Source organism: Cricetulus griseus, chromosome X (assembly GCF_003668045.3).
Source record: "Cricetulus griseus strain 17A/GY chromosome X, alternate assembly CriGri-PICRH-1.0, whole genome shotgun sequence".
NCBI classification, from domain to species: Eukaryota; Metazoa; Chordata; class Mammalia; order Rodentia; family Cricetidae; genus Cricetulus; species Cricetulus griseus.
The window spans coordinates 35,475,416-35,500,111 of NC_048604.1; the positions used below are offsets into that span (position 1 = coordinate 35,475,416).

At 40.5% G+C, this 24,696-nt stretch overlaps 1 protein-coding gene across 2 annotated transcripts in view; it reads left to right on the forward strand.

Moving 5' to 3' along the window:
* The window catches only part of Amot (angiomotin), a 58,916-nt gene extending 41,777 nt beyond the window's left edge, over nucleotides 1-17,139 (forward strand). For both annotated transcript variants that reach the window (XM_027433616.2, XM_027433617.2), the window contains 6 exons: nucleotides 900-1,049; nucleotides 2,561-2,751; nucleotides 9,909-10,031; nucleotides 10,996-11,228; nucleotides 12,267-13,082; nucleotides 13,373-17,139. In XM_027433616.2, the coding sequence (XP_027289417.1) occupies nucleotides 900-1,049; nucleotides 2,561-2,751; nucleotides 9,909-10,031; nucleotides 10,996-11,228; nucleotides 12,267-13,082; nucleotides 13,373-13,470 (1,611 nt within the window). In that variant the 3' untranslated portion in view covers nucleotides 13,471-17,139. The remainder of the gene's footprint in view (nucleotides 1-899; nucleotides 1,050-2,560; nucleotides 2,752-9,908; nucleotides 10,032-10,995; nucleotides 11,229-12,266; nucleotides 13,083-13,372) is intronic.
* Nucleotides 17,140-24,696: the final 7,557 nt, after the last annotated feature.

Here is a 24,696-nt window from a genome sequence, read left to right on the forward strand (position 1 = left end):
CCATTGCTGCTGAGTCAGCATATTTGGCTTGCAAGTTAAAAGGGCACAAAGAACTCACATTCAGTTATGTCGACTTTTGCTTTGGTATGTGGCTTAGAGACGTGCAAATGTGTTTGAGTCACTCACGTTTGACTCCATCATCCACTGAGATAGATGGTTTCATTTGAGTATTTAGGTATCCTTGGTTCCAGAATAAAAGCAAAGAGTATACAATCCACAGACATCCTCCTCAACTTTGGAAATAAAAATCCCAAATAATTTTTTAATAAAAAAATACAGTAAGTGGGATACTTCTGACTTCTGTATGCCCATTTGTGGCATGTGAGCATGTGATCAGATATGTGTGCATGAACATGTGTCTCAACTCTCTCTCTCTCTCTCTCTCTCTCTCTCTCTCTCTCTCTCTCTCTCTCACACACACACACACACACACACACACACACACTCAACATAAAAACAAAAAGATAGGCTGCTTCATCAAATTGAACTTTTCTTTCTTCTCCCCACCCTTGTGGCATTTGTCAACTGTGAGAACTAAAACGAGATGTACTTTTCTGCCAGAGGTTCACATTTATAGTAAAGAACAGAGGTGAGGACAGCCTTAAGTGGGAAACTGACAATCTAGCATTCTAAGGTATTGTTTAGAGGGGAGTAGCCTTGGGGAAGACATCAATTTTAGGAAGGAGGAAGAATTCAAAAGAGGCTCCCATCTTTGGTCTCATTATTTGTGTGAGATGTACATGGCAATGAGCTGCTCATCCCAATGGTTCATCTCACTGTTATATCTTTTTCAAACAGGAAGAAATCTCAGTACATGGCTAGATTTGGGGGTTTTTATAACTGACCCTGTTGCTGTGTTTTTTCTTTTCATTTGCACATCTCCTGGCCCATGTTCCCAGCTGAAAAAGAAGCAAGTGTATGTGGATAAGGTAGAGAAGATGCAGCAGGCCCTAGTGCAGCTCCAGGCAGCCTGTGAGAAACGCGAGCAGCTGGAGCATCGACTCCGGACACGTTTGGAGAGGGAACTGGAGTCCCTTAGAATCCAGCAGGTACTGTGTGACTTCCTGGGGATGGGCAGACATGATAGATGAGTGAAGAGATTCTGCCCAAGTGTATCTTAAAGAGCCATTATTATGCTTATTAGGGTGACTTACAGAAATCCTGGCAAGGGGCTATTACAGAAGTGTAGGTGACTCAAATGCAGCTGTAAAGCTTGGCCCAGCATGGGTGATGACTCACAATGGCTGACTCTCTAAAGATCCCTGTCCAACATTCAGGCTGCTCTACTAATCAGAATTTGTTTTCTCTCCAGCAATTGTTACTGTGTATATAACCTTGGGGAGGCGACTTCTGAATCTTGTGTTAGGTATCTCAATATTGCTTACTTCTTGAGGCTCATAAGTTTCATTTATTTCCTACCTACCAGGTATGGAATGAGGGAAAGGAAGAAAAGAAATGCCATTAGTCCTGCGTGTTTATGTTTTTTTAGTTGGTGCTTTGTGAAAACACTAAAGGCATTTAAATGCTTGCTTGTCTTTACATTTTCACTATCTCTCCATGTTACTGCCAAAGGCTTTGCAGGTATAAATACAAAGGCTACCTATTTCCTTAGCTTCCCATTCTAGCAAAATCCATCTTAGTATCTTACATCTTTTATTTTCATGTTGAACTGGTACAAGAGACCATATATGAAGTGAAACAGCTACACACCTACAGTCTTAGATGTTTGGGGATCTTGGGCAGATTTTCTGTTTTTTATTTTGAGACCAGTTCCCATGTAGTCCAGTCTGCCCTCCAGCTCAGTGTGTGCAGTTATACACCGCCACATCCAGCTGGAAGTGGTCCTTAGATATCTTCTGGTCATAGTACTTATTGGGTTTTGAGGAGAAAAAAATGAAGAACCGCACCCCCACAAAATGTTGCACAACTCACCAAAGAGCTCATAAATTAGGAACAGTTTGGCAATCAAATCATAGATTTAAATTTTTTCCATTTTCCATTTCCCTTGTGCACTTTTTATTTCATTAACCACATAGCAATTTGACAAGGTAGATTCTTGTTCTGATCAAGGGAGGTTCACATTGCAAGCTGTGGCAATCTGAATTCAACTTCCTTGTTTTGAGCCAGGATCCAAGCTAAGAGCTGAGGTTGGGATTGCTTAGTGATAGCACACTTTACCAGGGCTCACAGCACTAAAAAAGTATCTTCAGGTAGATTGAGGCCTGGAAATATGGTTCAGTGACAGAGTGCTGGCCTAGCATGCATAAACCTAGGTTCGATCTCTACCACTACACAAACAGGCAGACAGACAAACAAAATAGCTTGGGCAATCTCTTGTAAAAATGAAAACTCTTCAAATTGGATTTGGTAGGGGAGCTGTGACAGGGCATTCCTGAGTTCAAGGCCATCCAAGGCTACCGAATGAGATCCTGTCTTAGGAAATCATTCCTATTAAATAAATAGATATAAATAAATAAACAGTAAGTGATCTTCAAGTAGACTCTGGACACCATGGTTTCTCTTTCACTAACTTGAAGGGTCTCGGTGTATCCCTCAACAGCGCCAGGGCAACTCTCAGCCCACCAGTGCTTCAGAATACAATGCTGCTGCGCTGATGGAGCTGCTTCGGGAAAAGGAGGAGAGAATTCTGGCCCTGGAAGCAGATATGACAAAGTGGGAGCAGAAGTATTTGGAAGAGAATGTGATGAGACATTTTGCTCTGGATGCTGCTGCAACTGTGGCTGCACAGCGGTAAGTAGTTGGTAGGAGGGCCACTAGCTGAAAGAGGAGAATGGGAGAACTGGGTATGGTAATTCATTCCGAGATTTCCCAGTGTTTAGTCTCCTTCAGTACTTTTTTTTCCTCAATATATTTTCTCCTCAAATATATTTTCTTTCTTCTAATTATACATGGACTGGATGGCTTTGGGGATAGAGGTATATATAAGGACTTCAAATCGTTTGCTCTATGGACTCATGGAATTATTTCAATTATGGAATCATAATTGAATTTGCCTTAGCAAGCTGGAGCGTTTCAGGTGGACTTAGCTAAGTGTTTGGACACCTTCCCCCCACCCCCACATATAGACACCATCAGCCATATGTGCATGTTATTTAGTCTCTTCACCAAAGTGAAAAATCACCTCCAAAGAAATTCCACTCAGAAAGTGAATGACACTCAGGAGTAGCGGCTGCCATTTGATAGTTCTGGCTCTTCCTGGGTGTGTGCCGAATATGAGTCCATCACTGCCCTTTGAGAAGGTCTATATTTGAAGGCCACATTCTCTGTATTCCTGAGCTCATCACATATAAGTAGTCTCATTCTATCTGGTACACAGAGAAAAAGGCAAGAGGAGTGTTATTTCTGGTTTCTTAGGCACCTTCTTCGTACATTATAAAAAATAATTATTAGCTTTTAGAGGAAGCAATTACTCTTCACTAGTTTTTCTATGTTGTTGCTGTTCATAAGCATTAGCTGCAAAAGAACCCAATAATGGGTAGATCCTGCATGTAGACTTGAGTATTGAAGGTAGTGTAGAGTATATTGCACCCAAACAGGCTTCTATCCAGAAAGCTAATGGAAACAGTAGTGTTTTGTTTTACATTCTTTCAAATGCGGTACATCAGTAGAGTCCAGCACTTGCTAGATATTGGGTGGTGATAGGTGTGTGGGATGTATCAGTGTGCAAGATGGACTGGCACATTCTCAACCTGCTCAGGATTCTCCCAGAATTATCCAATCCTCTGTGTGATCATCCTGTCTCCAGATAACCTTATACCTTTAATGGCCTGAAGCTGTCTTTGGTCTGATCTTGAGGTTTGCATGAGCTGAAGCTTCCCTGGCTTTGTTTCCTGAGAAAAACATGCTCAGTAAAAGCCAATTTCATAATGGTGTCCAAGGAAACTGCAGCTGTGTCAGAAGATAGTCACAAGGCTTGGGGGCAGATTTGAAGCAGAATGTAGTGTCAAATTATCTACAGGCTCCCAAAGAAGTACAGCACTTGTTCAGAGTTATTTGTGAAAAACTAACGCTGAAAACCTAGCTGTGGTGAGCCAGGGAGATGCAGGGTAACTTTGGTCAGCTTTATGCAGATGAATGATAGAGGTCACAATGGTGCAGCGCATGAGAAAATGCTGGAAGGCAGTACCTTGGGGCTGACAACAGATTGGACTCCAGGGCAAAGTACAGGAGAGCCAGAAAGGTGCTTGGCATGATGGGCCTTATATAAAGACAGAACACCCATTCCTCTTCCTCCTCTCTTGAAAGCACTATGTAGTGATGAAGTCTCTTGCAGATCGATGTCAAAAATATGTTGGCTTCCATAAAGTGCATTTGATTTAAATTGAATTGCTTTCTTTTACTAGGTAGTAAGTGTTCACATAATTACTGTTTTCAGCAAAATATGTATGATTATCATTTAATATGATAAAACAAAGCCTGTTCCCAGTGTTCGAAGCTAGTAGGAACACCTTCTACTAGAGGCAAACATTCCAAATCTGGGCTGTTTGTAACCGATCCAGACAACAGGAGAGAATGGGAGAGAGATTATCTTGGAATTCCTGTACATAAATGAGCTAGACTAGATGAATCCTCCAGATCCTTCTACGAGAGGTTTATACATATTTACAGAGACAGTTTCATTGCACTTTGCTATGGAGAGTGGGTCCCTTTTCTTCATTCTTCATTAAGTGACCAATTTGGAGAATAACAGACAGAAAATGTTATTTCTTAACTTATAGGAGTTTCTGTCCACCTCGCCAAATCTCTTCACATTCCTTCTCCATTTGTTACCTCCCTACCAGGCAACCTAAAGGGAGACATGAAGAGTCTGCCCTGTGACCCTTTTCTGTGGTAGAAAGCTTCATATACTTGTATATATTCTTTCATTCAATGCAATGTTTAAGTGCCTGGACTACTGGCTGTAGATGGAAAGTGCTCAACATTTAATTAAGGAAGGAAAGAAGAAAAGTGGAGGAGCAAAGAAGGAAGGAAAGGAGGCAGGGAGAGAAATAAATTGTTTTCTAAATGTGTAACTTCTATTAACCAATTTAGAATTAGTACTACATTTTCACATTCTGCCTGGTGTCTGTGTATTCTATCAACATCTCAGTGTAAAATGATCTAAACTTCACAGGTCTATGACAGGTAGCTGACAGGTAAGTGACATGTGTCACATTAAGTCACCTTGTTCTTGTGATATTAGTAGCAGTTATCAGTGACAGCAATTTTTTTCTGTTAAAATACTAGTCAACACAGTAAAAACTAACCACTTCGAGTGTACAATTGGACGACTTTTGGAAAATGAATTCACCAGTGGAGCTACTACCAAAATCAAAATCGAAGACAGATTCTCACATGACCTTGTGTCCCTTAAGCTTGATGCTTTCCACCCTAGACAATGACTCATCTGGCTCTTGTCACTATAAAAGGAGTTGTATTGTGTTTGCACTTTTTGTTTTCTTCTTGTGCTCAGCATAATTATTTTGTGCCTTCCCATTGCATGTATGTATTAATAGCCCATGCCTTTTTATTTCTGTGTAATGTGCCATGCAATGGATATATCATAGATTATTTATCCATCCATCTGGTGATGTCTATTTGGATTATTTCCAGTTTGGGACTTTTAGGTAAAATAAAATACAAAATTTAATGTAATAGTAAAAAAGTTTATTTTCTTGGGTTAGGCATACTAGGGTGTCCTGTTTATACCCTTTCTAGTACTTTGATTCTGACTAATAACCTTTTGTCAAGGGAAAGCTGTTGATACATGTTTTTTCAAGAAGATACAGAGGACTAGAAGTGTCCAGGAGTGATACTGATCAGAAGTGCACATAGGTGAATTCTATTCATTGAAAAGGAAGGAAAGAGTGGGGGAAAGAAAGAATATATTGAAGACCTTTGGCTTGTCTAGAAAGGAAATTTAATTTTTTTCTTATTTAAAATAATTACTTGAGGTAGTGGGTGCAATGATGTGTTATTGTCAGTACACCAGAGGGCCAGGGAGAAAGGCTGTGAGTTCAAAGCTAGCTTAGGCTACATAAGACCCTGTATAAAATAAAATAGTATTTTAATATTTTTTATCCTAAGGATACTAGAAAATCTATTTTCTTTGTCGAAAACAGGCAGTGCTCTTCGGAGAACTTTAAACCTATAACTTGTCTTTACAATGCTCAAAGGTAGGTGCTGTCATCCATTTGACTCTCAGGCACATAGGAATTATATCATCTAGAAACCCATACTAAAGGACACAAGAGCCAGAACTTAAATCAACACTTTATCACTTTACCTTTCTCCTAGATTCTCTGCATTCAGGCTCCAAGTTACTGCATCTCTAGAGAATCTAGGGGCTTAATAAGATAAATGGAAATCCCTACCAAGAAGTTCTTGTTCATTCCCAAAAGCCCAGATTTGGAATACAGATTTTGAGTTTGAGCTCATAAATGGTGAATTTATGCCTGAAGAGCAGCAAAAACATAATATGATAACAACCCATCAAACCATGCAGTCTGTTACATTGAATTTACTGAATTGGGTTGTTAACTGTACTTGGAATGTTTCTGTTTTATATTGGGAAATGTAAGTCCAGAAAAATAGGAAGTAAAATAAGAGAGGGCAGGAAGAAGACACATAGCACACATGGCTATTTGTTCCTTCCTTAATGACCTTTCTTGGCTTCCATATTCTACTTCTCAAGTGTGTATTTTGTTATAGTTACCTTGTTTTCTACCATGACTTCTGAGAAATGCTGTAATAGTAGTCCTGACATTTCTGAAGTTAAACTTAAAATCTCCAACAGCTTATTGGATCTTGTCTTATGGTTGTTCTCAAGACAACTTCCCTCCAATAGCTCTGAAATCTAAAGTCATCAGCACTTTCCAAAAATTCTCTCCTTGATTTCCTGTGTAACAGCAAACAATATTCCATGACTTGAATTACAAGTATAGTTCTCATTTATCCTTTCACCTCCGTAATGCTGCCATTGACATGGCCTCTAAGTTCAATCACATCTACCTCCTCCAGCCTATTCCCATTTCCCTGGCTACATGACTGGTTTGTGTTTTCATTATTGCCTCGGGGGATTACTACAATCATCTTCCTAGCTGGTCTTCTTGATTCATGTGCCTCTCTCTTCTGGTCTATCCATCACATTTCCGCAACAGATAGTGCTATTGTCCTAAAGCTTGGCACAGGTCCTTTCATTCCCCACAGAAAGCTCTAGTAATTTTCAGTGTCTATTAAAGTCCAAACTCATTCCTGTAGTGGTTAATTATTTATCTTTTGTCTTCCCTTGCAAGTTTCCTGAAGCCAGGGACTAATCATTTCCACGTGTTTCTCCCCTCTGGCTCCCCCCATGTTCTACTTATGTTAAAGTTCTTGTATTAAGTCAGCAGCAGAATGTTACCCATAGGAAAAGATGAATCATGTTTATTGATTTTTTTAAATACTATTTTTGATCATTTGAGACAGGGTCTCACTATGTGACCTTGCCTGGCCTAAAGCTTGCTCTACAGAGCTGGTCTTGAACTTGTAGTGGTCCTCCTGCCTCAGCCTTCCCAGTCCTGATTACAGGCATGAATCACTACACTAGTCAAGATGAAGTTTAAATGTCTACTGGGCAATTTAAATAGGGCTGGGTTGTGGTGGGACACACCTTTAATCCTCTACTCAGGAGGCAGAGGCAGGTGGATCTCTTGAGTTCGAGGCTAGCCTAGTGTACAGAGCAAGAGCCAGAACAGCCAGAGCTACACACAGAGAAACCCGGTCTTGAGAAACAAAAGGGGCATTTTAATTAGGAAGTCATCAGTGACAGCTTCGTACTGTAGTTTGGATTAAGCTATTAGAGAAAAGAAGAGATAATGTTTGGGCTACTGACAAACATCTGTTTAAGAATTTGAGATGATGGTATATCAGGCTCGGGGGCATGTGTCTTAGGCTTTGTATGCTGTTTTCAGACTGCAACCAGTATCCTGATATTCATGAGGGCAGTCTCAGAGTACTGGAACTTGTTCTTCAAATTCTGTACTAGCTTGCATTTGTGAAGCCAATGGCTTCATAGCTCTAGTCTTCTACAAGGAAGATTGATATTGAGGGCTGTCCTGGCAGCCCTGTAGGAATTCACTAAGTGGCCCACATTTTCAGGCTCCATTCCTGAGGAGTTCACAGTGTCCATATCAATTAGCTGGCAGGGCTTTGTGTACCCAAACTGGTCTTTTATGCAATGAAAGTGGCAGTAGGCCAGTACTAGTTCCCCCAATGACAAACTGTATGTTCAAGCCCCCAGTGTCTGTAGACACCACGAACTTTTCAAGAGGCTTGGCTCTAAAGTGTTAGCCTTCAGTTTCCCTTGGCACTGTGCTAGGGCAGGAATGGCCTCCAGGTCCAAGGGGTAGAATATTTTTTTGGAGGGGGGTAGAATGTTTTAAAGTCATACCCACTTTTTGTTATTCTCTTTCTAACTATGTACTTTACAATATTAAAAAGCATTGCTGAGTGTTTACTGTGCCTGATGGTACATGTTTTTACATGAATAAGTTTATTTTGTATAAAGTGGTAGGAAATGTCATTTCAGTTGTCATTTTGATATGAGGAAGAATAAGCATAAAACATGTTAACTGAGTTTCAGATATCAGCAATTTTGTTAGTGGCAGAGTATTTGTGGAAGCTGAGACTATCCCTGGCCTGGCTATAGTAAAAGCCTTGATATTAAGTACTATGCCATGCTGATCCTCTCAGACAGTCCCGTAGGATTGTGAACAAGTGGATTGCACGAGAGGAATATAAAAATTGAGAATGTTAAAATAGTGGGAATTTGGCAAATGATGAGAGCAACTGTATCCCTCCCATTTCTTGCCAATTCCAATAAATGGGTGTCAACTTGGCAAACGAGCTATAGGCATTGAGACAGCATTGGCTTTTGTGGAGGCTTACCAAACTTCCCCAATCTTAACGTTAACTAACCACCTGTTCATTCCTGTTATTATATTACACCCAGCATGTACTCATCATAATCTCAATGCTAAAAGAACATAGCTGCTTAGCTTCCAGCAGATAATATGCCTAGGATCTGGAAGAAGTACAGCGAAGCAGGGACAATTCACTCTTCCTCAGTCTATTGTCCCCATTTCCTTTGTAATTCCATGTATGTCCTCCCTTAATCATAATACCTCTTTCCCTTAGCCCTCATCTCTGTTTCCCTGTCTTTTGCCTCTCCTCCCCTCCCCATCTCTGCCTCTCCCATTCTCTTCTATGCACACATGTTTCTCTTTGTTAATAGTCTGAGACAATTTCAGGTGGAGTGTGATAACCCATTGCACAGTCATTTAGTTGGTGTAAGCTCATGCATTCAGCGATAGTGGTTCTGACGTAGATTAGATAAAGAACCAAATAGCACCAAGTCAAAGGCCCTTTTTGTTAGTTCATGTGTCCAAATTGATTTTAACTGTTTATGTGCCTGTTGTTTGTTTCTAGCCCTTGTATGTAAATGACACTCAACTGTCACAAATCCTACTCAGCAATCCTCTGATTTTCTTCAAAATTTAACCTCTCCACTTTGTGACTGTCAGAAGAATAAAGTGGAAAGTGTACATATTCCTCTTGCTGTTTGGTGACCTAAAATCTTGACTGAGACTAGCTTCTAGAAGGTTTGGGGAGACATGCTTATCTAGTTCCATAAAGCCAATGTGTACACATTTTACCAAATCCCCTCTGACTTTGATGGCCATGTCCATGCCGGTGCATCTTCCACCCTGAAATCTTCCATGTCGAAAGCTCTTTCTAGTAAGTCACTCAGACACCAACCATTCCTATTGAGATTAATTTTGCTTCGAATGTTTTCAGCAAAGTCTCCATTGACTTAGGATAGAGACTACCATCTATTGATTTTGATGCCTGTCCATTTTCCTCCTCAGAGACACAACTGTCATTAGCCACTCTCCTAACACCAGCTATGACACTGCCTTAGAGGCCCGCATCCAGAAGGAAGAGGAAGAAATCCTGATGGCCAACAAGCGCTGCTTGGACATGGAGGGAAGGTAAAATCTGAATATGGACACAGATGGGTTGAGAAGTTGATACTGAGACCAGCTAGATCAATAGAGAAGGACAAGAAAGTTTATTCTTAAGTGATGACCTTGATTTTGTAGCCTGCTCCCTGATCCCTCCATTTTCACCCCTGCCAGTCGGTTACCTAGGATTTGATGTGATGACTTTTCTAGAACGTTCTTACTAACAAAGCAGTTCCCAGTAGGGTTGCTTTCCCCTGGATTTTGTATTCTGCTAGATCTGAGTTTTTAGCGTTCCTACTCTGAGGTATTCTTCATAGCACCGCAGCTCAATTCTGTAATGCAGCTGACTTCACGACATCTGTTCACACTGGGAAATACAGCATCCAATGTCTTCTTCTTTTTTTTAAAGACTTTATTTATTTATTATGTATACAACATTCTGCTTCCATGTATATCTGCACACCAGAAGAGGATACCAGATCCCATAATGGATGTTTGTGAGCCACCATGTGGTTGCTGAGAATTGAACTCAGGACCTCTGGAGGAGCAGTCAGTGCTCTTAACCTCTGAGCCATCTCTCCAGCCCACCCAATGTCTTCTTTAGACTCAGTGTCATTTACTTGTTACCTGGAGGTCATGTCTTAGTAGAAGACTCCATCTTATCACTGAACTTCCTGTTACTATGGAAGAGCTCCTTCAACAAAGCGTGACATCTTTCCTATATAGCCTTTCTGTTTGCCAATATTTGACTTGGATTTTCTGATGTGTCAGCAGAAGCTCTTAGACGTTCTCTTGCATCTACTTGGCAGTCCAGGGGATGCAATATTTTTTTTTCTTTAAAGCTCTAACATATGGATCCTTCTTCCCTCCAACTCAGAATAAACTGGACCAAGACCTAATTGAAAAGATAAAGGGAATGCAAATCCATTTAGGCAGTGAGATCAGAATGCAGAGGTAACTTTCTGTGTGTGCTTTCTTTTGGGCTTTTTAGGATTAAGAGCCTCCATGCCCAGATTATTGAGAAGGACGCCATGATCAAAGTGCTGCAGCAGCGCTCCAGAAAGGAGCCAAGTAAGACAGAGCAGCTGTCATCCATGAGACCAGCGAAGTCTCTGATGTCCATTTCCAATGCTGGATCAGGCCTGCTCGCCCACTCATCTACCCTGACTGGTACCCCCATCATGGAGGAGAAGCGAGATGACAAAAGCTGGAAGGGGAGCCTAGGTAATGAAAATAAGAACAAATAAGGGACGCGCACAGTGACAGACTTAGAGAGAGGGTGCCCTGCCTGTGTCACACGCAGCAAGGGAAAGAGACAACGATTCTGGTTCTAGAGAGAATTTGGGGTTACTTTTTTCCCTGATGGAACTAGTTGAATGGCCAGGAGCCCTGAAGTCTCATGGTAAGAATATTAACTGAGGCCAAAAATGAGAATCCTGAGTTCTTTGGGGATGGGAAGGAAGATAGCTTGAATTTTATGTGCAAAATTCTCAGATTTGGCTTTTGCCACATGGGAACTTTGTTCAAAAATCAAATGGACTTCATCTCAGGCAAAATTCAAAATTACAGCCTCACTGTGTTCCTTCCTTCCTCCCCTACAGAAAGAGGACCCAAAGTTCTCTTTAAGCTAATGAGGTGAGGTGGCAGTGTTCTGATATGGGAACAGAATGTGCTTTTTCTTTAATTCCTGCCCATTTCACCCCCTCTAATTAAAGCCTCAGAGGCCCATAGATATTGAGACACATTTTTGAAACCGAGGAAGCAACCAAATATATATTTCAACCCTTTTGTCTTTAATGCCTTTCTTGGTCCTCTGCCTCTTGCAGTATCCTTTAGTTAGAGTAAACATTCTGGAAGCCACTGTCATGTTTAATTCTGTAGTTACACAACTAAAAGCACTCATGGATATCCACAGGTACCCATACCCCGGGGTTATTTCCACCTCTCTAGTAATGTAGGGTATTAATATTACTGGAACACAAAAGAACTCTGACATGTTGATCTGCTATCGTCCCCAATTGGGGGAGGGGGAGATATCTATCAGGTACCAAGGACAGGGTTAATATGTTGTATTAAGAACTGGAAAATGAAGAGAAGAAGGGATCCTCTAAGTTCAAAACCAACACTAGAGGCAAAACCAAACACTTTTCAAAGAAAAATGTCAAGTATTTTCTCTTCCTGAATTCCGACAAGGGTGAATAGTTAATCAGTATCTAGATAGGAAATCACCTACTTTTCTCTTGTCCCTTGCTTCTTTGGCAGGCATTCTTCTGGGTGGAGACTACCGTGCTGAGTCTGTCCCATCCACGCCTTCGCCAGTGCCTCCATCTACTCCCCTGCTCTCGGCTCACTCGAAGACGGGCAGTCGAGACTGCAGCACCCAAACCGAACGTGGCTCTGAACCCTCCAAAACCGCAGCTGTCACTCCCATCTCTATCCCGGTGGCTGTTCCAGCTGCTGCTGCTGCCACTGCTGCTGCCATCACTGCAACTGCTGCCACCAACACTGCCACTGCTGCCACCAACACCACTATCATGGTAGCTGCTGCTCCAGTTCCTGTTGCTGCTGCTGCCCCAGCTCCGGCAAATGCTGCTGCTCTTGCTGCTGCTGTCTCTCCAGCTGCTGCTGTCTCTCCAGCTATTGCGGTCTCTCCAGCTGCTGCTGTCTCTCCAGCTGTTGCTGTCTCTCCAGCTGCTGCTGTCTCTCCAGCTGCTGCTGTCCAGAGTCCAGCTGCTTCATCTCTTACTTCTGCTACTGTTTCTCCCACTCCTCCTGCTGCTACTGCTGCTGCTGCTGCAGCTGCTGCTGCTGCTGCTGCCACTGCTACTGCTGTTCAGGTTGCTCCAGCTGCTTCGGCTCCAGTTCCAGCTCCCGCTCCGATTCCGGCTCCAGCAACGGCTCAGTCTTCTGCTCCGACTCCGACTCAAGCATCAACTCCAGCTCCGACAGCAGCTCCTACTCCAGCTCCAACTCCAACTCCAGCTTTGGCTCAGGCTGAGGGTCCTGCAAGTCCAGGTACCGGTTCTGGACCTCGCCGTTTGTCCACACCAAATCTGATGTGCAACCCAGACAAGCCAGGTAATTCCAATTTTTCGTAGCAGGTATCTTCTGGTTGGTGCCTGCCATTTTGATAGAGTTGAATGTTTCCTGATGTAATAGGGATTGGGCAGAGGAGAGAAAAGAAGAACTTCTGGAAAGGTTTTCTCCCATTCACTAAAATGGAAATGGTCATGAGTGGCCATTTTCCCAGTGAAGTAGATGATGGGGATGTACCTGGTTGCACTTTTTGAAGGTTTTTGTTGTTGTTTTGTTTTGTTTTTTTAAAAAAACTATCTCTAATACTTCTGTACCCTCTCATTTCCATTTAGATGTTCCTGTTTTCCACTGCAGTACTCTGGAAAGAAAAGCACCCATTCAGATCCTGGGTCAAGAACCTGACGCAGAGATGGTGGAATATCTCATCTAAATGGCACAATCAAGAGCTGAAGTTATCAGCAAGAGCTCTTTTAACCACTTTTTCCCTTTTGTTTGTTTAATCTGGGGTGATGATGGGGTTGGGAGGTGGGGGTGATTTTTTAAAGGGACTTTTTAATTGGACTCTTGTAGTACTTAATACCATGAGAATTCCAGTCTATTTTGGAATACGTAGGGAGTACCTCAAAATGATAGGTTAAGCAGAATGTGCTCTAAAGCTTACTGGTTGGATTGATACAAATCATGGACTATTAACAGGTAGTGATGTCCACTGATTTAAGATGTTTCCATTTGTTTTTTAAGCGCCCAATTTGAGGTCATTTTTCATTGAAGACTACAGTATGTGTGGAAGGCAGTTTGGAACACGTAGTTCAGAAATGGAAATCCAGAGAGAGTTTGAGGCCTTGCTGCTTTGTCTAGCTTCTACCTAGACAACAGCCACAGAAAGTTCTCATTTTGAGCTGGGAAAAGACAATGTTTTTTAGGAGCTTTGAAAGCTGGAGAAAAGGAAGAGAGTATTGGGGTTAAGAAGGGTGCTGGAGCCAATTTTCTCTCCCAGTTGCCAGTTACCCTGCGCCCTCAAATTGATGGTGTTTATCTCCATTTCAATGGTGCTTTGGAAGTGGAGTCTTTTGGTTCCCTCCTGGAGGTTCATACATTCATATATGTACTCTGGAATAATTTATGCATTTGGATAATTAATATATTGCTTTCAGATGGTAGGAGAGTAAATGAACAGAGTGATGCATGACTTCCTCTCTCATAGGGAGCTTGTTGTTAGAAGCCTTGACTGGGGGCTTCGTGAGATGCTGCATGCAGGTTTCAGTGGTCTGGGAATAGTTATATGAACATGGCTCAGTCACCTTAAATGAGATCAGTTGACTGACTTAGCCTTTACTTCTTCCACAACGCAGATTCACTGGCTGATTCGCCAGTCTTTGTTTGCCAATAATTTGCAAAATGAGGAAAACATCTTTTTTGACAGGCTGAATGTGTTGAATTTCTGCCTAATACTTAGAAATATTTCATTTTTGTTTTCCCAAATTCTTGGCATGTGTCTTCAAGGCATATGCAACTGTCACCTCCATGGAAATAACATAAGACGTCCAAAGTACCAGGCTGCAGTCAGGAGAGAGGTTGATTGCAGCAATCTCCTCAACTACCTCTTCTCACTGTCAGTGACTCTATCTTGGAATCCCCTTAGGAAGCAGCTGGGAATGTATACATGGGCGGGACCAAACAGGGAGCCTTGCCATAGGGCTGCCTCTAAGGACACAGAGGCTGTTAGTTGTCATGGGTCCTTGTCCTTAGTCTCTGCCCTTCATTAAGGTAATAGAACTGCAGATAGTATCACTAAGATCAATTTGCAGGGGTATAGGGAGGGTAAGGGGAGGGGGACTATTAGGTAAAGGGGAGTAGAGGTTTAGTGATAGATTAAGTTAGAGATCACATTGATAGAAGGGTAGCTTGTATATTATACCATGGGCTTTAGTGAGTGGGAAGGAACTTTATCTAGCAGTGTAGCTCTGCCTTCTAATTTTAGTGATGAGGAATCTGAGATTTGGAAAAGTTTGACTTTTTCAAGATCACACAGCACATCTGTCTCTTCTAACAATTACATACCCATTTGGGGGAAATGGTTATCTCTAAAGAAGAGCCTGTTTTTTGAAGAAAAGGTATCTTCCTAGTCTAGGGTGTGCCTACTTTTGAAAATCTTCTTGATTTGACTAGATTGTTTGTGGTTCTGAATTCTTGTCTTGTCTCTGCTGGAGTGCCTTTATGGAATTGTTTTTTTCCTCATCCCCCTTAATCATTGAGCTACATGAAATGCACCCCTAAGAAATCAACTCAACTGTTTTTACTATAAGACTGGGTGTCTTGGGTCATTTTATGTATTCCTCTGTGAGTATATAAGAGTGCTATATTTACCTGTATTCTTGTGTAGTTCCTAATTACCTTCCAAAGGATTTATTTGTGTGTGTGTGTGTGTGTGTGTGTGTGTGTGTGTGTGTGTGTGTGTAGATAAGGGAAGGCAATACAACAACTTTTAACTAGTTGTTCACATTATTAATAACAAAATGATCATCCAATACATTGGTCCTCAGTTAAACAGTAAATGCCAAATAGAAATTTGAAAGTGCAGTCATGTTAATAATGCTCATTCCCATCATTTTTGTTGCAAAGAAACAAACTTTCAGACAGTAGAAGAATCAGGCAGCAAGCAGCAGGAGAGTTACTTTCTGCCCCCGCAAATTAATGAAAATAAAAAACTTTTCGTGTCCTCTCTCTTGATGATAGCACATTGCTAGAGTTTGGGCTGACTCTGGGAGCCACGATCCTAATCACATTCTGTAAAGTGACAGATGTGATACATTCCACACTGTGTGGCAACCATCTCTTTAGAATTGTGTGTTTGGGGAAATAAGGACATCCTTGCTGAAGTTTTGAACTTTCCAGAACCTCTCTGGCCTGCCACACTAGAGATAGTCATTCTGTTCAATTTTCAGTCCTAGGCAATTTGTTACAAGGACACTATACATCTAAGCATGGGTGAAGACTATGTTGGTACAGTCTGTTTATGGATCATACAGACTCTACCTTTGAGAACATTTCTACTAGATATCAGTTTTAAAATTCAGTTTTATGGGATACATCTCAAAATAGCCACCTTCACAGTGTGTGGATGTAAGATTTGGAGCCTCTCCCTGGACTTCCTCCTGTCTATAGTAAAATGTATGAATTTTTCTGGCACCCCAGAAGAGGAGGGGGCATTTATTGTCTTAACTTTTACTGTCTGGTGGTTTCTGAGGACCTTATAATTCATTTGTTGCCAGCAATGTCCCATGTCCAGCAACATTTCTTTTGATTGAACTATACTTGATACAAAACTGTTAACATTGTTGGGGAAGTAAAGTCAGCTTGAATTTCTCCAGAAAGTCATGCATTGTGACTGTTGTCTTAATGAAGGTTTTCATTTCAGTGTTGTTTTTGAGCTTCGGGGTGACGGGGTATTAGAAACTTGAAGCATCTGCCACAATCCATGACAGGAAACAGAGCAAGATACCTGTCATGTTCTCCTTTTACTTTTGCACTGTTGAATGGGTCTAACAAATTGGTTCCCAAGCTCCTTTTTATGAAGAATCTAAATAATGTGGCAGCTTAAAATAGAGATGTGTGCTAACTTTAATACATGCTCATGTCTGTTAGCCATACAGTCTGTTATCTTAAATGCTCATTCATACATGGAATATGTTACTTAAAATGTGTTCCTTCCAGAAAATGTTTGCAAAGGGAGGTATTGGCTGTGGGTTCATTGTTACCAATTTCTGCCTGCCACAATCTTTAGAAATTCTTCCAAGTGCCACCATTGACAGTAGGACAAGGATTGGAAGCATGTACATTTTCTTCTCGTAGCAAGGGTGGGTTACAAGAAGCTTTCAAACCTCCTTCTGACCTGTGTTATCAATGGTCTATTTTAATAAAATGGCTAGATGGGGTTGGCAGATGGTTCGAGAAGAATTTTGGTGTAATAAATGTGGTCTCATAGTGATTGTGATCCTATTCTGTAATCAAGAGAACTAGATCAAATAAAGTTAAGCAGGTTAAATCCACTTTGTGCCTATCTTTTCACTGACAATAAAGTTAGCTGTTTGAAAATGCAGCCCTGTGTAGAAAATGCTTTGGTGTTTACTGGATATAGGCATTGTGTGAAGTTAGTGATTATTTTCAGTTCAGTACCCAGTAAATTGTCCTGCACCAGCAGCAGCAGAATTTGCATTTGCTCAAAGTATGGGAAGTGATTAAAAGTCTTCAGACAACACAACAGGCAGTATTCTCTAATCAGTCAAAAATATATCAAAAAGCTTTACACCGTTTTGCTTCCTTGTTCTGGAGGATAAAATGATGGCCACCTTAAGCAGAAAATTAATTTGGGGGTTAGCATTTTGGAAGCTCCCTCCCCCCAGTTTGGGATTCCTTTTGTAACAGTAGTAGTTGTGCCGATTCCATCAGTTGTGTAGTTGCAGGGTCTTGTTTATAAAGGCAAATCCCACCCATGCATATACCGGCAACACTAAGGGGTCAGTGGGTTTAGACAAAAGCATATGACAATAGGGAGGGAAAAGTGGAGGGGGAGGTATGGGGAGAGTTGGAAGGGTGGCAGTGGAGGTGGATGTGATCAAAACACATTCAAATATGAATGTAATTAATAAATAGAAACAAATCACTAAGGGCAAAATCTGCATCCATTTGGTCCTCACTAAAAATAGGTCTGCCTTTCCACTGCCTTCTCTGCTTCATGATTACTAACTAGTGAGTTTGAAACCAACCTGGGCAAGAAAGGATCTACAAGGACTTTGAAAGTGGCTTGTTTTTGATCGATGTTACAAATGAGATTGATGAGGGACACAGAATTTATACAACTATAAATATCAGTTGGGACTTCATTCCCTCGATAGTCATGGTGAATTATCTGAAAACTATGGATGAAAAACAGTCCCTCTTTTTCAGCACAAAAGAAAATGGTAATGAGTGAACCACATCTTACAAACCTTTGCCAACCAACGCATTCAGAAATACCTTGTTCCTGGTTTTTATAAAGCTTCGATTCAAGGGCCCATTCAATACATACGACATCACACATGTAGGATCATTTCTAGGTAGTAATTATGCAATTTGATGTCTGCCTGGTACTTACACCCCTTGGTGTAGGCCTTAGCTCCTGGGATCAGAAATCCCATTTGCCACCTTTCCTGCTGCCATCTTCCCCTACAGGAAATTTGGTTTGTTTGCTCATATGTTTGCTCACTTGCTTTGAAAAAACAATGCATATGCTTTGATCTTAGAATATCTTCTGCACTGACTGGTAATCATGTGATATTTGAGAGGAAAGTCCTCAATGGTAAGACTTACTCCCCACCACCTCCCAAAAATGTTCCCTTCAATATCTACATTGCATACAAGTACTCACTCTCAGATGCACCAAATGACCAAGAACATCTCTTTTGCTACCAATATATTGTCATTTACCAGTTACATCTGAGTTAAGTATATGTGAATTTTTGAGTACATACTTATTTGGTGTTGACATTTTGGGAAAACAACTAGAATACACAATTTTAAGGCCATGATTCTTTGAAATTAGGGAAAATGACACCCATACACAAATATGGGCACACATAATTAAAATTCATTGTGATACTTGAAATAACAAAACTTTGAACAAGTCAGAACTAGTGCAAGGGAAGGAATGGTTGTTGGGATGATTTGAGGGAAACTAGGTGCTAACCAGACAGACTAGGGGGCCTAGAAAACCTTACAGGTGAAAGGGTCAGTATGAGCAAAGCATGTCAAAGGACTATTTCCAAACACAAAGGTCCTAGGAAACTGCTATGACAGTTGAAAATCTCCAGAGTAAAAAAAAAAAATATCTGAAATCCCAATTAGGTGCTAGACAGTACTAGTGTGGAAGTCAACAGGGCATTGTGTTTGAGTACTGTCTCTGTCAATAAACAGACATTTACCCATGGATATGTTTTTTTGTAGGTTAAGAGAGGCCTATCAGTAAAATGGAAATATATAATTAGTTCCTGTGTACCTTGTGAGAAAATGGTATGAGAGCCACTCAGAATATTAAAGATAACAATCAAAGCAATAGACTAAAACAAAGGGAGACGGGGAATATTGAGTGTAACATACTGACTCAATGTGTATTTTTGGCATGGGTATGATCATGTCAAAGGCCCTTTCAGAGTCGGAGGGAAATGCGAAACCTGTTCTGGTCCATGTGTGGATGTTGATAGTGTGTGCAGAAAATGTTCACCATAGCCACCCCCAGATGTTTATGGCCCAAAGACTGCTCCCCTACATAAATTGCTCCTAATGAGATTAAGTAAGTCTGTCTCCTTGATCAAACTGTATGCCATAAACCCCGCCTCCTTGTTTGGCTAGATGCAATAATTCCTCTTCTCTGTTTGACTGTATTTAATAAACAGGCTGAGCTTTTGGGGGTGCTGTGCTTTCTCCTTCAGACAGTCCAGATGCTGACAGATTTCTGTCTGGTATGTCTGTGTGTTTGTCTTTACCTCATTCCCTTTCTACCCCACTTGGGTGTATCCCTGGATCTATGCTGGATGTGGTAGCAGATACATAAATAAGAAGTTTGTTTGAATTTTTAATTAAGAAAAATCCAATGCAAAAGTAGAATAGCTGAGGCACTTCAGTGGATGTGTTACTGGCCATTAATAGTTATGAACACATAGCCAGGCTTACTTCATTTATGACCCCTATTCACCTACTTTGTATTACATTTGAAGCATATTCCACACACCATAGTACTTTCTCATAAGGAATACTCATAAGGAAGAAATTTTGCCATAGGAAACTATACCACCTTACACATGAAACAAAACATTATCAACCACTGGAAAAAATGGCATATTCATGCTTTGGCATATGCAAAGCTCCTTAATTTGATTTCACTTTCTGCCTTAACCTAAAACCTATTGCCTCAAAAACATAACAGAGGCAGCTGGAGAGATAACTTGGTGTTTGAGAGTACTTGTTATTCTTGTGAAGGGCCTAGGTTTATTCCTCAGCATCGACGTGGTGGCACACAACTATCTGCAACTCCAGTTCTAAATCAATGCCTTCTTCTGAACTCGGAGGGCACCAGGCACACATAAAATGCTTATACACATGTGCAGGCAAACACTCATACACACAACATACATAAATCTTTACATTTTTTTAAGACATGGGTGTTCATTCTCTGATGCCGTATATTTCAAAATACAGGATTATTTTTTGAAGGCTCCCCAATATAGATACCAAGCTATCTTTCACTGAGAATGTTCATGTCATCAAGTTGAGTGTTCCTTGTTTATTATCAGCTGATTTGGTTAGTATCACTTAAAGCATTTAGGAGTGGTTCCTGGGTGACAATTCCATCTCCACTCCTAAATGATTTAAGCAGCATCCTGTCATTTCCTTAGCTTTTTCATCTCCACTAACTTCCATATCGACTCCACTTTAGGATAATCTGCTTATGGTCAACCTAGAGCTGGCTATCCCCATTGCTCTACTCTGGACACCATGTCTTCCAGAGCCCACCTTCTAGGCAATTATACATTGTTTAGTTCAGAATACTCCTCCTATATATCCGTTTACTTTGGAGAGGTCTTCATGCCCCAGTTTTCTCCATTTATTTCCATGTTCTTAGCCGTTATCTATATGATCCAGACTTCAGGTTCAATTGCTTGAACTGTCAATATATTCAAACCTACTAAAATTTCAAATATTCCTCACATACTACTACTCAAGTCGATCTTGACTAACTCCTCTCCCTGATTACCTGTATTCAATCTGTTACTGATCCTACCAAAGTAAAGCTCAAAATAAATCAACTTAGTTCCAATTCCTCTAAGAACCTTCTTGTTAGGACTATTGCAATGATCTAGTTACTGATCTGCCATATCCACACTTGTTTTGCTTTTCTAGTTACTGTTCAGCAACTAAGTTTATATAATATCACTTGCTGATTAAAAACTCTTATAGCAGCTTATCATTATAATATAAATAAATGTAAGTAGGCGCTCCCAAAGCAAAAGCATTTATCCAAGGTTTGAAAGTGGATGTATTTAGAACAAGAATAAAGAAATTTTTGGGTTCTTATTCTATCTCATACCTTGTATATTCATTTTCCTGTGTTCAAAATCTATTATATGATATTATTTATATTATCTCTTTAGTTTTATGATATCAATTTTCAACGATGTTGTAGTTGTTTGTTTTGAGACAGGCTCTTGCCTTACAACCAGATTTTCTTTGTATCTCAGCTGACTTAGAGTCTACAATTCTTTGGCTTGAATTTTAACTGATATAGAAACACATACAAATATGCAAGTAAGTTGATAGTTATTATATATATATATATATGTATATATATACACATGTTGAATAAACATGTCTATTCCCTCAATAATCTATTTGATATCCTTTAATCTAGCTTTCTGAAATACATAGCACACCATTCTTGTCATCCCACAACATTTTTAGATTGCTAATAGAACTAAAATCAAAAGTTGCATTTTTAACTATCAACTCAGACACGTATTGAGTCTCCACTACCTGGCCTTGCATTTAGACATGCTGATCTTATAGTAAAACCTTGTAATTTTCAATTTTTTATCCAGCTCCCTGGTGTAGCTCCTGAGATCACATAGTTTATAAAATAATGTTTTCCAGGCGTTTATTTTTACTTCCCATCACTTAAGTTCTTCCACAATGCAATAGATGCCTATTGTCCCATAGCTAAATAGTTTTTTCAACTTGAGTGGTAACTACAATACATTCTCCTATTTAAGTGGCTATTTTATTTTCTTCATTTATTCTTGGAAATGGCTGCCCACACTTCTCAACAGCTATGACTCTAAGTAGTTGGATTTACTGCTACTATCAAACAGAGCATGTTGTTGGTTACTTTAGTTATTAGTTTACATGGATTATAGTCCTTGAGGCAACTGCAACCACATTTGTGATTTTGCCCAGCTCATTTAGTGCCAGTGACCATTTTGTAACATGAAGTCACTGGATTATGATCTCTAATGTCCTTTCTGGCTCTTACACTACATGATTCCATGAGACTAAATACTGCTTGTGAGGTCATACATTCTTTCACACAGATCCAAAATGGACTATGAGGCACACATGAAAAATATCCTTAGATTGGAATATAAAGGTTCTGTATACCTGCAGATGTACCCTTTAAGTTTCAATTTCTTTCTACTAGTTCTGTGCACACAGCACTGTTAATCTCAACATGGCTTCACCAATGCCATTCTCCTTCCATGGGTGTGATTTTTCATACAAGAGGGTCTGTAAGAATCCCTTTTCTAGAAAATTTGAGAAATCAAAAAAGAGAGAAAAATAGAATAGTTAACCTTTCTTTGAAGTCGTGAATGTATGATAGCTTGTATTTAGTATTTAGTCAGTTTTATGGGGACCAGTGGAATAAACAAAGCATAGTAAAAAGGAAATATTCAAATTTAGGTTGTGGAAGATGGCAAAGGGAAGCATGGCAGTTGCTGGAGCACCACAATACTTGTGGGAATAACAAGAGATGGGCAAAGCAGGAAAGGAATTGTTTTATTTGTGTGACCAGCTGGGTGTTATAAGCTACGTGACAGATGTATAACTTATGTACTTTGTGTCATGGCTACAGTTCTAGAGTAATAAGACCCAGAAATAACCATTGATAAGATCTTAAAAATAAAAATGGGGGGGTGAATATGTCTTCCGGTACTCTTCTTTCCCTCATACCCAGAGGCAGAGCCATATTTTTTTAAACTTGAAGCCTAAAGGGCTGGAGAGATGGCTCAGAGGTTAAGAGCACTGACTGCTTTTCCAGAGGTCCTGAGTTCAATTCCCAGCAACCACATAGTGGCTCACAACCATCCGTTATGAGATCTGGTGCCCTCTTCTGGTGTGCAGATATACATGGAAGCAAAGTGTTGTATACATAATAAATAAATAAAAATCTTTAAAAAAACTTGAAGCCCAAACAATTTATAAACTCCTTTCTAGGTCAAACACCCTTAAAAACTGTGGGAACATGATTGGGTATTCTTCAAACCTTTCAATGACCTACAGAAATATGGCATTTAAATGGTTTAGGGTTTTTCCTGGCAGTAAGACACAACTGCTCCTGGCACACCATTTACCTCAGAAGGAGGTATGGGCATCAAAGAAACTCATTATGGAGTTTGCTTTCAACATGGCAAGATTAGCCATTTGGGCCAGAAACTGCTCTTGCCTGGACTGTTTGTTGCTGTATAAACTGGACATACAGGACCCACAAAAAAGTGACTGCTGAACTTACAAAACAAGACAGTACTGAAGGGTTCCTGTTGAAATGGAGAAATGTGCCAGACACACTGTGGCCTATGGGCGGAAGATGGATGCCCCAGTGTTACAGAGGAACTTTGGGTGACTGTCCAGGTAGCAGATGTTTCTGTCAATTCTAGAGTTTATATATTTTCCTTCTGTGGTCTTTGATAGAGTTGAAGACAGATAGTTATGGTTATAGTTTTATTCAGTTATTATAAAAGATGAGTTACCCTTCTTTTTATTTTAGACAGAAAAGAGGAGATGATAGGGGAAGTACTTCTGTGTATGTTTATCTTATTAATTATTTAATAAAGTTCTGCTTGGCCAATGAAACGGCAAGTTAGGCAGGACTAGGAGTCAAAGAGGATTCTGGGAAATGTAGTAGAGAAGTGATGTTCCAGACAGGAAGTGACATAGTAAAGAGACTCATATCTAAGCGAGGAAACAGGAAGTGGTGCCTTTTTCCCCTCTGCTCCTGCTCCAGCGGCACAATGTGATCCACCGACAAGGAGGGACGCCAATAAGGTGTCCGATAAGATAAGTCTTATAAAATATATAGATTTATGATAATTAAGACTGAGATAACAGATGAGAAGTCCTAGTCATTGGCCAAGCAGCATTGTACCTAATACAAGTTTCTGTGTATTTATTTGGGCCCTAACTCAGGCGGGTGGCTGATGTAAAGCTTACACGTGGTGGTAGGGCTCAGGCAGCTTTTGGCAGAAAGATTTATTGTAACATTGGTGGGTAAAAGCACTTGCTCTGCAAGCTTTAGGGCTTGAATCTGAATCCCCAGCACCCACATAGAAAGTTAAACATGGCTGCATGTGCCTGTAACCCCAAAGGGGTAGAGATAGGTAGATTTCAAGAGCTAGATGAAACTGCAAGTCTGAAGTAAATGAGAGATTCTGTCTGCAGGCCATAGAGTGCAGAGAGAGAGAGACAGAGAGAGAGAGAGAGAGAGAGAGAGAGAGAGAGAGAGAGAGAGAGAGAAGACACCCGACCCCTGTTACGGCCTCTGTACATATACACACTTATGCACACCCCATATAAATACACACTCATGCTACTATGTACACACATGCCATATACATGGCAAAATATTATGAAGACAAACACAGATCCTAAAGCATTTTTAAAATGAGCAATCACAACTATGCACAAAATTTAAACCTGACTGCCCCAAACACCATATATTTATTTACTAACTGCAAAAACGCGCGCGCGCGCGCGCGCGCGCGCACACACACACACACACACACACACACACACACACACACACACAGAGAGAGAGAGAGAGAGAGAGAGAGAGAGAGAGAGAGAGAGAGAGAGA